The sequence below is a fragment of the Fundulus heteroclitus genome, unplaced genomic scaffold (genome assembly GCF_011125445.2).
Source record: "Fundulus heteroclitus isolate FHET01 unplaced genomic scaffold, MU-UCD_Fhet_4.1 scaffold_82, whole genome shotgun sequence".
Taxonomy (NCBI): Eukaryota; Metazoa; Chordata; class Actinopteri; order Cyprinodontiformes; family Fundulidae; genus Fundulus; species Fundulus heteroclitus.
In genome coordinates this window covers 442,136-455,674 of record NW_023397274.1, presented here as the reverse complement: position 1 = coordinate 455,674, position 13,539 = coordinate 442,136, and the positions used below count along the sequence as shown (strand labels likewise).

The 13,539-nt window shown below is 39.2% G+C and overlaps 1 protein-coding gene across 3 annotated transcripts in view; it reads right to left on the bottom strand.

Moving 5' to 3' along the window:
- pdlim5b (PDZ and LIM domain 5b) overlaps positions 1-13,539 on the bottom strand; it is a 46,835-nt gene that overhangs the window by 11,901 nt on the left and 21,395 nt on the right. For 2 of the 3 annotated variants that reach the window (XM_036134454.1, XM_036134455.1), the window contains exons 4-5: positions 3,608-3,641; positions 1,411-1,934 (exon numbers count right to left, since the gene is read on the bottom strand). In XM_036134454.1, coding sequence (XP_035990347.1) covers positions 1,411-1,934; positions 3,608-3,641 — 558 coding nt within the window. The remainder of the gene's footprint in view (positions 1-1,410; positions 1,935-3,607; positions 3,642-13,539) is intronic. The other variant, XM_036134456.1, reaches the window with a different exon arrangement.

Here is a 13,539-nt window from a genome sequence, read left to right as displayed (position 1 = left end):
TTAAAAAAAAAAGTGAAGAGTGAAGGCCAATTTTCTTCTTAAATTTTCAACATTTAAACACAGAAAGGAGAAAACCAGAGCGAGCCAGAATCTTCCAGTTGAAGCCCTGTCCTCCCAAATGCTTCTCCATTAGTGCTGAAGGCTTGAAAAAGAATGGTGGTTTTAAAAACCACTACATTTTTCTGTCAACCGTTATATCCAAAAGTGTAAAGTCCTTTGAATAAGACGCCAACAAAAATGCTGGAGTGATCCAAATCTTTCCATCTGTTTGAAGCACATAGCAGTGAAGAGCTGCCCGTCAGCTGGCTGAAAGATGACAACAAGGACAAATCTACTTCTAGAAATACATCCAGAGACGGAAAAACTCAAACAGTCATGGTGTGGAAACTTCCAAAGCCCACCCAAATAAATCACATGCATTGTTGTTTAAAATCAAGGATTCAATATTTTAGTGAAATGGTGGTATTTTAGTCTAGGCTATAATAGAAGAATCTAATACTGGACCCTACATGTATAAAATATCCTTAAAAAACTATTGATAACTATGAAAAAAATTATAGATATTTTGTGTTATTGGTTAATTTGACTGCAGCTCAAAGCTCAATAAATTATTTTGATAAAGTTGCCCCCCATGTGTTTAAAAGCCAAATTATTCCCACAGAAATGCTATAGCTGTTTGGTTTGCAACTAAAAATCCAGTCTGCTGAATATTATAACATTTACACTTTGTGGTCAACTGTAGGCTTCATTAAATCTGGTACAAAGAGGGGGCGTTAAACTGAAAAAATAGGAGGAAATGCTTAAACAGAAGGAACATTTTGCACATAAATTCAATGTCCTGGATGACAGAGAAACTATGCCAGCATGGGGGAAAACAAGCAAGCAAACATGACATCTCTGCCTGTTTCATCCAATTGTTACACATAATAATGTAAAGTATGCAACCAAACAAATCCTTATCAGCTCAGAAAACATCCTACAGCAGTGCCAGAACTGAAACCAGTTACTCTGTCCCTAGCCTGGACTTGAGATAAAAACAAATACACCAAGTATGAATTCAACCAATGTCAATTAAACCAAGATTAAAAATAAGCCTCATTTTTTTTCTTCTTGTAATCATCTGAGCACAGATTATGATGAGTGGTTTCACGGTTTGCTTTTCAAATAAGTTAAATACGTTGGGGTGAAGTGTAACAGAGCGCAGTGTTTAACATGGTGGAGATCGGAATGAGTTATATTGGCTTTAATGCGTTTTTCAGACGGACGAACCACAAAAATGTTCAATAACACCAAGTCTTGAACTACAACTAGCAGGCCTCCTGACTAATGTAAACACTAGCTGGTAATCAATCTCTTTTATAAAGAAAGATAAAAAAAAATAAAAAAATAAAATGAAAACTTTGAACCTACCCATTGACATGCTCTGAAACGCCCTGGCTCTCCAAAAGGCCTCGCCTCTGTCCAACAGCCACTTCACAAGCATTGACATTGGAGTACAGGTTGATAGGCGTGTTATAGACGGAGGGCTGCGGGACATTAGGCTGGGCGGGGACAGCCGTCACTCTGGGTGAGGATGAGGAGATAGATGAGGTGGACGAGGCAGACGGGGAGGTGAAGGCAGAGCGTCCAGCGCTGATTTTGGGAGCCGCGTTTACTGCGGCCGAATCTGAAGCAGCGAGGCTGGACTTCAGCGGGAACAGAGGCTGCGGCGGTTGAGAGGGGGCGGCTGGAGTGAAAGCTGATGATTCGGAGGGAATAGAGGCAACTTTTGGAGCAGCGGGGGAGGAAGAGGCTGTAATCCCACTCCCGCCCCCCCCAAACGGCCGAGCCGTCTTGTTGTACAGAGGAGTGGGCTGGCTCGGTGGCTTGGTGTATGTGGTGCTTGGCGCAGGGTGAGTGATGGGCACAGGCTTAATGATTTCCTGAGGCTCTTCCTGAATGAAGGTGAAGACAAACAGCACATCCACAAAAAATCCCATGCACTAAAGCTAGAATTCACAGCACAAAACACACAAATGCACCGTGCTCTCACACTGGTGGACGAATTAAAATACAAACTCAAAAGGTGCCTCAAGTGCCTTGCAAAAGTATTCAAACTATTTTACTACTTGTCCCATTTCAACCACAAAATTGGGATTTCTCAAAAAAATAAAAAAATAGAATTTAATTGGCTAAGTGGAAGAAAACTGAAAAACGGTTTAGATTTTTTTTTTTTTTTTTTTTTACAAATTAAAATCTGAAAAGTGTAGCCTGCACATGTACTCAGCCCCCTCTAATCTGACAGCTCTAAAAAATGAACAAGTGCAACAAACTGCCTTCATGACTCCCATAATTAACAGCGTCCTCCTGTGTATAATTTAATTTCAGTATAATACAGCATCATTAGGAAGGCCTTAGTAGTTTGTAAAGTAGAGAGGATAAAAGTAGGGCTCTGTGAAAATATATATGTTACAAGCTTTAAGCACGTCACAGGGGGCTGGTCAACCTGTCATCTGAAAATGGAAAGAGTATCGCACAACAGGAGACATGGCCATCCACCTCAACCAATAGTCCGGACACATTGATCAAAAAAGCAGCCAAGAGACCCATGGAGGAGCAACAGAGATCCACATTTCAGGTGCTAGAATCTGCCGACAGGGCAATTATTAGACATTTACTACACAAATCTGGCTTTTCTGCAAGAGAAGCAAGAAGAAAGCCCTAAGAAGTCCCACATAAGGTTTACTACAAATCCAGTGGTGACATAGCAAACACGTAAAAGAAGGTGTTCTAGGTCAAATGGGACCAAAATTTTACCTTTTTTTTTTTTTTTTTTCCTAAATCAGGAGCAAAACACTGTGCGGAGGAAAACAACACTGCATATTGCCCTGAAAACCAGCACCCCGGTGAGAAATGGTGGTGACGTCATCATGCTCTGAGGAAGCTTTGCTTCGGCAAAAATAGTGAAGCTGGTCAGAGTTGATAAAATGATGGCTGCAGCTAAAAACGGGGCAATCTTAGAAGAAAACCAGTTGGAGGCTGATAAACACTTGAGATTTGGGTGGAGGTTCACCTTCAAGCAAGACAGAAAACCTTGACATACAATCAGAGCTTTCAACTGCACAGTTGAGATTAAAGCATGTTCATGTTGGCCCAGTCAAAGTCCAACCGTAAATCCCAGTAATCCCATGGCAACCCCTGAAAATTGATGTTCATTAACGCTCTCCATCTAATCTGACTTAGTTTGAGCTAGTCGGCAAAGACGGAAGGGGAAACCTTTTGTCTCTAGCTGTGCAAAGCTGGTAAAGTGTGAGCAGGATTTGATTTGTATGGAGTACAGACTAGTGTAGGTGTATTGCCACATCTTGAAAGATTTTACCAGGGGAAATATTTTGAAAACCATTTTTAAAATTTTCTTGCACTTTACAGTTATGAAAAACCATACACCCTAGTTAAATACATTGATGTCTTTGGTTGTAGAAGTTCTTAGGGTGTGAATACTTTTGTAAGGCACTGTGTACATGCAAAGCGAGATTTTTTTTCTCCCCACATCATCTCAGAGGGGTTCTGTAATAAAGTCTAAATAAATGCTTCAGACGCAGTGCTAAATGAATGTCGGCCTACGTACCTTGTGGGATTCCTCTTTCAGGACAGTGGAGGGTCTGTGAAGACATAGAAGAAAATAAACGTTAATTCACAGGAAACACCTACAGTTTATTGCTGAAGCGTTTGGAGTAAAGTTAAACACCATGGTTTTTTTATTTAACTCTCCAAAGTCAAGCTCATACCTCATGTTTGGTATGCAAAGGAGAAAGGAAGAATAGCCACGCAGGCACAAATTCAAGTTAAACATTGCTCTTGATGCAAAGATTGAGCAAACATTGTATTTTTCCCCTTCTAAAGCCCATACTCATTTAAAGGGGCAGTATACATTTGATTTGCACGACACATGAATCAGCTGCTACATTTCCAAAACCATGAGGAAGGTTTGGGGCAGTCCGTTTGCACCCCTCTTCCTTCTCATCTTACTCAGGAGATGTTCTGGAAACTGAAGAACATCCAACAAACCTTTCACCTCTTTTCTTGGGTTATCCTTGATATGTGCAGGCAGTGACACTTATATTAAAGCGGTGGACTTTTTTTCTTCAGTAAAATCAGTTTTGTGTTAAAAATAAGTTCCCATCCTCGGGTGAAATGCATGGCAACTTTCAGTGATAACAGGTTTTAATAATTTGTTGTACATTTGGTCTGCGCTCACAGATAACGTGTCCCTCTTTCCCTATAAAAACAAGACAAAACAAAAGCAAATAAAACAAAAAAAAAATGAGTTATAGAGGCTGGCTCTGGACCAGGAACTGAGGTACATCGCCTAGCTCCCTTCCTGTCTCTATCAGGACAACAGTCAACAAACTCACACATTTCCTTTCCGCCTGAGCTGAAGCGCATTAACAGAGCCCTGTGCCGGGTGGTTAAGCAGCACCGCCCTGCAGAAACAAACGTCATCTCTGGCCATGCTTCCTCTTACAATTTTTCCACCTAACAGTTAATATCCAGACTGCTTATTTTCCAATGAGCTCCACCAATGCATTATTGCAATTGGTTATGGAGAAACGCGTCGCCGCGCCAGGGAAAACAGTCAGAGGTCTCAGGATCAAACAGCATAGCCTGTTCTGAACAGAACCCAGTCTATAATAACAAGGCAGCATGTATCTGCTATCAGTGTCCCAGACTGGGGCAGCTGGGCGGATTCTCTCCGTGTCTGTCTTTTCCCAAAGCAAACTGAACAAACACTTGACAGGGTGGTCCCCTGAACATCTGTTTAATTCAGACCCACTGCTGTCCTGCTCTTTGTGTAACCAGACCAGCTCTTGTTTGGCTGAAAGAAAAAAGACACAACACAGGGGGCACTCAAACATGCGTTACATGTGGTGCACCAGCATAAACTTTGGTTAATAATTCTAGAAGTGGACATTTAAAGAGTATAACCTGGTCCGTCATGTGGAACGCCTTTTTTTTGTGTGTGGCAGTATCATCATTCAGCATTTTTCACTCTCAGACTTCAGTTAAAGCGAATCCCTTCATTATGCCTGATGATACCGGTACGGTTATCTCAGTGCATTAGTATCCCAAATCCAACACGTCAAGTGTGATTCATTTATTCAGAAGCACATCAGCCGTGTGTGGATGCAGTGTGACTTGCAGATTTGTTCATATGCATTGAAACTTTTAAGAGTTTGTCACTTCACAACCAAAAAACTGAATTCATTTTGTTGCGATCTTGAAATCATAAACACAGAAAGTGGTGCATGATTGTATTCCACAAATAAAAATCAGAAAACTGTGGTGCACATTTCTGTTCGGCTTCTCGGAGTCGGTACTTTGTAGCACCAGTTTTTACTGAATATAAAGCTAAACATTCTGTCAGATTGGACAGAGAGCATCTGTGAAAATCTGTTTTCTGAGTGGAACATATTCTTACTTAAAATTAGGTGAAGACTTTGACTAGGCCATCCTAACAAATAAATGTGCTTTGATCTAAATTATTTCATTGCAGCTTTGGTGGTATGTTCTGTTTGAAAGTGAAATTTTCATTCCACTCTTAAGTCATTTGCAGCTTGTAATAAGTATCATTCCAGGATTGCCTAGTGTATTTAGCTCAATTAATTTTCAATTAATGTTCCCACTGATAGCTGAAGAAAAAGTATCCCCACAGTGTGATGTTGACACCATCGTACTTCACAGATTTTTTTTTTTAGGGCGTGTTATTCTGCCACACAGGGTTTTGTTCTCCTGGATCAAAAGCCTGACAGGGGACTGAGGCTGTAATCAGCTGCATCAGTTGCCCATCAGTAAATGTTTTAGTTGTACCGTCCCTGTTAAAGAAAATAAACAATATTTTTCTTCCTGGCAGATGTTGAGCACACAATTATTATCCCGTCAACAGATTCTCCCACCCAAGTTTAGGATCTCTACAGCTCCTCCAGTGTGAGCATGGGCCACTGGATTTCGTCTGATCCACGCTCCTCTCGGTTGGCCTGTCGGTTTGCGTAGACATCCTGCACCCTTTTCAATTGCCGATAATGGATTAAACAGCGCTGTCAGATGTTATATTTTTTGGATTTCATTTTACAACACCAACTGTTCTTGAAACATCTCTACAACTTCATCTCTGACCTTTCTGGTGTGTTCCTTGGTGTCCGTGATGCTGTTTGTTCCCTAATGTTATCCAACAAATCCCTGGGGCCCACAGAGGAGCAGCTGGATTTATAGAGAAATTTATATAGTTGATTGCATTTAGCAATTATCTGAATTGTTAAATTCAGCAAATTCTGAAGGCAAGTCGTTTCCATAGATTTTGTTCATTAACAAGTATAACAGTAAAGGAGCTCGGATAATTTGCACAACACAAACTTCTGATTTTTAGCTGTAAAAACTGTTGAAAACCTTGTATCCATTTCCATTCACTTTTAGTTTCTGAGTCAGTCTCTAACAAAAAAACTCACGTTCTATCTAAAAGAAACAGTTTTTTGACTGGCACTTTATGTTTATCAGTATAACTGAGTTTAAAGTATAATCAAAAAAGTCCAATGAGCCATTGTTGAGCACCAACAGTACTTCTTTTAGTTTGTGTTAATTAAGACTAGCTTCATGTTTCTCCAAAGATGGTTGCTGTTATCTGTTCACCATCTAAGGTATTTCAGAATAAGTTCATTGTGTTGAGAAATCCAGCCCCCGATGAAGAAATAGTTGAGTCAGAGCATGTCTCAATCAGAAAGTATGCTTCACTTTTTTTTTTGGAAATCTTCTTAACAAGCTTCTAAGAAAAGGTAATAGATAAATGTCAGATACAGGTAAATGTTACGTTAGAGACAGCTTTGGTTGAAAAGAAAAATGAAAAGGTTGCCTCTCACATTGTCCATCAGTGTCTGTTTCTGTTTTTTACCCACCCTGACATACAGCTGCAGCTTCTGAGAAGAAGGAGGTTAACAAGAGCAGTAAAGCCTGAGGGCAGAGCACTCTGACGCATTTCCACTCTGCCTGTCTCTCTTTCGGGGCCAAGAGAAACAGTCTGGCATATGGCAGTTGACTGAGATGGAGACCCTAATTGACAAGTTCTCAGTGCAGGCTTGTGGATTAACGGCTAAAATCTCTTTGTCACACAAATAAAAATTACTCCCGTTCGAGGAGCCCATCACTTCTCTTTTAGGAAAAAAATAACATTTTTGGTTGTGAAACAGCTCTATATAATCCTAATTAAATGAGCTGTAGTAAACCTGTGACTCCAAGCATCTGTAGCCGTCTTGTGTCATGATCTCTGATTACCGTTTATTTTACTATATTTAAACTGGAGCAGATTGAAAGTCAGAGCTTGACAGCTGTATCATGAGATATGCAGACAAACATGGCTGAGGGCATGTCACTGATCAGAGAAGAATCCCTTGCACTGGTTTCATTCTTCCAAACCACTGTGAGCCAGTAATGTTCTATTAAAATCCAACTTCTGTTTATAGTTTTTTTTTTTCCTGCATTGCTGCCACTCGGTCAAGCCAGTAGCGAAGTCTGCACACAAGCTGTCTACAGTGTTTTGTGTTGCTCTCGTTAGTTAGTCTCGTAACACTTATTCTGCAAAGCAGATGCATGGCCCAGGAACCAGAATCAACATATTAAAGCACAGAAGCATAGATCACAGATCCAAACTTCACTTGGATCTAAATGACAAAATTGGTGTGTTTTTTTCTGATATTAACAGGTGTACCCAGGTTTTATCAAGTTATGATTTCAAAACTGCTAAAATGTAAAGACATGCAATTCCTTCAATTTAACGGTTTATAATGAGAGGCCAGCGGAAATGCCAACGTGACCGGAGTTTTTCCAGCTAGATGAAGAACTGAGCTCCTTGGCACTGCCCTGCTCCCACCTGTTGCTGTACAATGTGAGCCAGCTGGCTGAAAGAGGGCTTCTACACCTTCTCCCAGCTTACAAGAAAGACAAAATGAGCTGCTTGGAAAGAGACAATACCACAATTGCGTTAATAAAAACAACAGCAACAGGATGTCCCATAGAACTCGGAGATCTCTTTTTCAATGCGGACCTGGAAACAGGTATTCAGCTTTGCAGAAGCCTGGTAACAAGCCATTCATGACGCTTATGTGATACAAAGAAGGGACGCATCAAATACTTGCAGACTGGTAGTGCACGAGGAGGGAAGTTGGACACCACTGGATTAAATTTGCAAAATCTTAGTGCCATGCCTGTACAAGCAACAGACTGCAGCCTAGCCTCCCAAGTATATTACCCAACTAATTAATTAACCAGGCAATATTGGTTTGTAAGTCCAATATTACTCTAGAGAGCAGGGCAGTGAACATGTATGTTCTGTGCAACAAGGAACTGAAAACCATTCTGAAATTTAACAGCTGTTTATTTAATAGTTACAGAGCCGTCTTTGATGAAAATAAATGCTATAGATTGTAAATGACCCTTCAAAATGACTCATTACTTTCAGTAAAGCTTTTTTTGTCTAAAAGGTTCACCCTTTTCCTTTAATAACCATCATTGACTTTTATTTTCATGGAGCTTTCTCCCCCAAACGGCTTCCTGAAAGACCTGGAAGTATCATTTAAAAACGAGGAAAAATAACTATTTTCAAAAGTGTGTGTATGAAGAACCAGGGGATACGTTCCTTGTTTACATTATGCTTTTGCATCATGAGTACGATCAAGAAATTGAATCAACAACTTTACAGTTATAAGCGTGTGGCTCTGTGGGTAGAGCAGTTCTCTTGCAATCTGGAAGTTGTGGGTTTGATTCTTGCTTCCTCCTGTGACAGGTCGAATGTGTACGTGTGCTTGTGAATGTAGCTCAAGTCTAAAGTCCTTTGAGTGGTCATTATGACTAAAATAAAAAGTGCTAAATAAATTCTGTGTATTTTTTTGTTGTGTTTTTTTTTTTTTTTTTGGTAACCTAAAGTTCCCAAATTGTGATAATCCTATTCCAGCCCTAACGCCTATGCTCCCTGTACTGAGGCTTAAAATAAGGCTTAAAACCCTCCAAGCCTGAACATGCTAACATTGACGGAAACATGCCGGGTTACACCAGAGCAAACACTGAGCAATACGCAACTGGACTGTTTGCTGTCGGTTGCCTGGATACATCACAAACAGTTTTCATCCTGTGTGCATGTTTAGCGATTACATAAACATGTCAAACAGAAGCTCGGTGCGCTTTGTATCAGCGGTCCCAAGCGTTTTCTTGATAGAGGGGAATTTACTGCATGCTATCAGTTTCTTTGTGCTCCCTTGTGCCTGTGAGCATAACTCCCGTTAAGTGCTTTTGTCTAGGACAGCATTTAAGCGCGCTTTAATGTACAAAGGGCTGCAGAACCTCCTATATGGTCAAATAATGCCTTAAGTCCCCCATAGTGTTTTTGCTTTACTTTCAGCCATGATAATACATCTGACTAAGCTTGTCAGGAGTCAGTGGGGGGGTCCGAGTGGTTAAAGTCCCCTCTACTTCACCCTGTATCACTGTAGCTTACTGGGTGTGGAGTAACTGTGGCGATATCTATGAACATGCCCTCATCTCAAATCTAGAACTTCCTAAAAGCAGAAGGTTTAAGATGTAATATGACAAGTTTAACAATGTGTAATCAGAAAAAAAGGAATATGGAGAAATGTAAACAACAGCAGGTTGAATTATGTTGTTTCCACCGATAATCTTTGAGATTTATTTTCAGCCTGACGATGCAGGAACATTTAAAAACAATAATCAACATAATATGCACAGGGGGATAAATGCATTAGGCCATAGAAGAAAATCATGTGGCTTAACCATGAGGCTGACGTTTTTTTCTAATCCATCATCTTTGAGGTTTTGGATCAAGAAGAAAACCAGCCGTTTCCTCCTGGACATGGTGTTTCATTGCACTGTGCTCCATGTTTCAATGACAATAAATAAACATCAATTATCATACTTTCCTAACCCTGCTTCCCACAGCCGTCTTCTGGCCGACTAGTGGCTAAACAGCAAGACTTTTTTGATATTAGAGTAAAAAGTATCCATAAAATAAACTGGAAACTGCTGGAAACAACCAGACACAAATGCATATTGAAAACCTCAAGAAAACCAGTCAGTTCTAAATAAAACACAACGTATAAACAGAAACTGGGACAAAATGTCAAAGCTATAGATGTTCACAAGGAGCGAAAACATGTGATACCTTAAGATTTGCTGAAGATTCATATTTTATTTTCATAATCATCAAAATATTGTTCAGTCAATGAGTTCAGGTAATGGTTTCAAAAATCCTTCAACTATATTTTGAGAAGATTGTCATATTTTTGTCCAGTTCTGCCCTCTCACCAGCTACTGGTGACGCTGCAGTTGCACTAAATGTGAACCAACATCCTCATTCCAACGGTCAAACGGCCAAATGAAACACCGTCTCAGCCTTCCTAGCTGTAATTTACATACACAGAGCTATGAAGCCAAATACCACTTTGCACTATGGCAGATATCAAGAGCTGGATATTATCATTCTGACACAGGTTGTTGGGTTTTCAACCACTCTTCCTAATTCAGACTCATTATGTCATTTGTCATGATTTACCTGTTTAACGCCGTAATGAAATTACAGCAGGACAAGGAGTTTGCTTCCACAGTCCATTTCCCCTCAGATGAAAACCTGCTTATCCCTACTTCGACTCAGAAAAAGTCGAGCTGTTCTGGGCTCATAGAAAAATTATATATATATAAAAAAAAAATGTCATGCACTTAATCCAAAGATAATATTAAAAAAATGACTAAATCTAAAAAGGGTTAAGCTCCAGTACTCTGATTTAAATAAATATTAATTTAGGAGTGTTTCCCTTTAGTCAGACGTGTTTTCTCTCCTCCTCCAGATGCTGTGGACAGTGAAGTGTCTTTTTGAGGAAGTGCTTGGGGAATGTAAACTATGACAAAGTGACATAACTGAGCGAAACTGTTCCATTAATCATCTTCCAGCACACTCTCTATGCAGTCGTAACGTCAGCAGCCTTATCAGCGCTCATCGAAACCATAAATTACACACAGCGAGAAGAAAGGAATAACTGTTGCTCAGAGGGAAATGTTTACGTTTTAAAATAGCTGTGCTGCATATGTGTTTCTGGGGTTGGGATGTGTTACAAGACAATATCAGCATTGCACTATATAGGTTGCAAAATTTTAAGCCAATTTATTCCCTCTCTAAACTCTCAATAACAACGGTGTAAGAAATAAACACACGGCAAGAATTACACACCATTTGTTACAAGCAGACCTTTGTTGTTTCAGGGTAATTTAGCTGTAGTTTACTTGCTCCATGAGACCAGAGATGTTTGATGTTTCATTGTGCATCCGCTACACACAGCAGATTACATGCAGCTGTGGGACGGGACTATTTTCAGATGGTTTTCCCACGATTATAGCAAAGAGGCTCCTTTTTCCTTTGATGTGGTGATGGAATGACAGGACGAGCAAAGCAGGCTTTGACTTTTGCTGTCAACATGTTTTACAGCTTGGAAAGTGTGCGTGCTTTGGCTCCATTTGTCTCCGTCTGAACACAGGAGCAACGTTTTTTGCTCATTTGAAATATGGCTGCCTTAATGACAACTTAACTTGAACTAGAATATGGCAGACCACATTATAATCAGCATTAGGCTTCCTCTCTGCAGTTAAATGTCTTGAAAAGAAACTACTCCATGGCTCCTTGGGTTTTTCTACTTTGTTTTGCTACTTTTTTCGCAGCAAACAAATGTTTACATCCAACAAATATAGCCCGACTAAATACAAAAGCTAGAAGCTTCAAAACAATGATGGTTATTAAAAAGGAAAATGTGTGAGAACCAACTCCAAATAATTGCTTGTATGACCGTCGGTGAGAACAATGGCCATCAAGTGTTTGCTTTAACTTGTAATGGAGACTTATGTCGCTGTAGAGTTGCGGCCCACTCTTTTTTTTTGTTTTTTTGCAGAATTGCCTTATTTCATCCAAGTTGTAGTGTATCCCAACACGAACAACATTTTTACCATCATACCAAAACAAAAATTGTTCGATGTCCAATCTTCCAGATCACTGATCTGATGCATAACCCAAGTGAGCTTGAGGGTATTTTTAAGCCAGAAATAACGTGACAAGCACCTTCCAAAAAGCTCTTTTGCCAGTCCACCGAAAATTTTACCAAAAAATGTTGCGGGTCATTGATATGGTTCTTTTGAAATTTGAGTTTTGGGCCATATGCTAAATTATGGAAAGTGACCTTAACTTAGGCAAAAAGAGGTCTGCAGTGCCTCCTGGATGAGTTTTTGAGACACTCCTGGAGTAATTTTGACAGGCCAGCCACTCTAGGTTTACAAATGTTGTGCAATTTCTATTTTTGTGGAGAATTTTACTGACTAGAGCCAGAGCATTAAGAATGGCTTTGTTACCCTCTCCAGACTGATAGATCTCAATCATTTTGGTAAAGGTTGCCTTTGACGATCTTTTATTCCTACTTCATGTTGTGAGGCAGATTCTAATTAAGTGATCTCTGGATTTGAGCAGTAATCTGACTTTGTTGTTGCATTAAAATGGAATTCATCTCTCTAGAAAATGTGGGTAATCGCAGTATAAACATGATATAAAAAAGGGGCATAATTAGTTTTCCACATAGGATCAGTATTGTTATTTTGCCTTAAATAAAATTAAAAAGCTTTGGCTTAGTGGGATAAAAAAAAGAAGCAAAAAAGTAGAAATCTGTAAAAGTTTTTTTAAAGCATTGCCCTATTTAAAAAAAATTAAATTAATTAATTAATTAAAAAAAACATCAATTGTCACGTGATCCTTGTTTAAGATACTTGGTAAATTTAGTTATTGAAATGCTTTTTAATAATCTAATTTATTGAGTAAAAAAAAAAACATTAAATAGATCAGTTGCACACAATCAATCATTTATGATTATTTTTAGCTTTCAGCTAATTCAATTACATTTAGGATTTGAATATTACATCAGTCCAATAAAAAAAATTATAAATAAAAACATTGATGCAGAAAAATGGGCTTTAAAGAAAATTATGTTTAACACCTGTTTAAAGGTTATTTTCAAAATGTAATTTTATTCTGACCAAGAAGCCTAATTGGAACGCATATTGTAATTCATTGAATATGACCGTATAATGATATCTGAAGCCGAATTTCAGATACCACTTGAACAACAATGGACATCAAAAGCTAAAGTCAGCATTCAATCAGGCTTAAGGTCTTAGAATATTATATTTTTTTTGACAAACAAGCCCAATAGAACCTGCAGAATTGGATGCAAAGCTACAGGTCTTTGCAATACAGTAAGCAAGGAAGGACATGTGGAGACCATTAGTTCCAGACTGTAATAACCTAAAATTAAGAGATGACTTTATGCCCCTTCAGTAAAGCATATAGTATTCATATACATAACAGTGTGGCTTCAAAAATACCCACTTAGGTCTTTGCTTCCTTCTGGAGATCAAATGGACCTGAACCTCAAAGTAAATTTGCATTAATCATGCTTTTTAGCAACTTAAGTA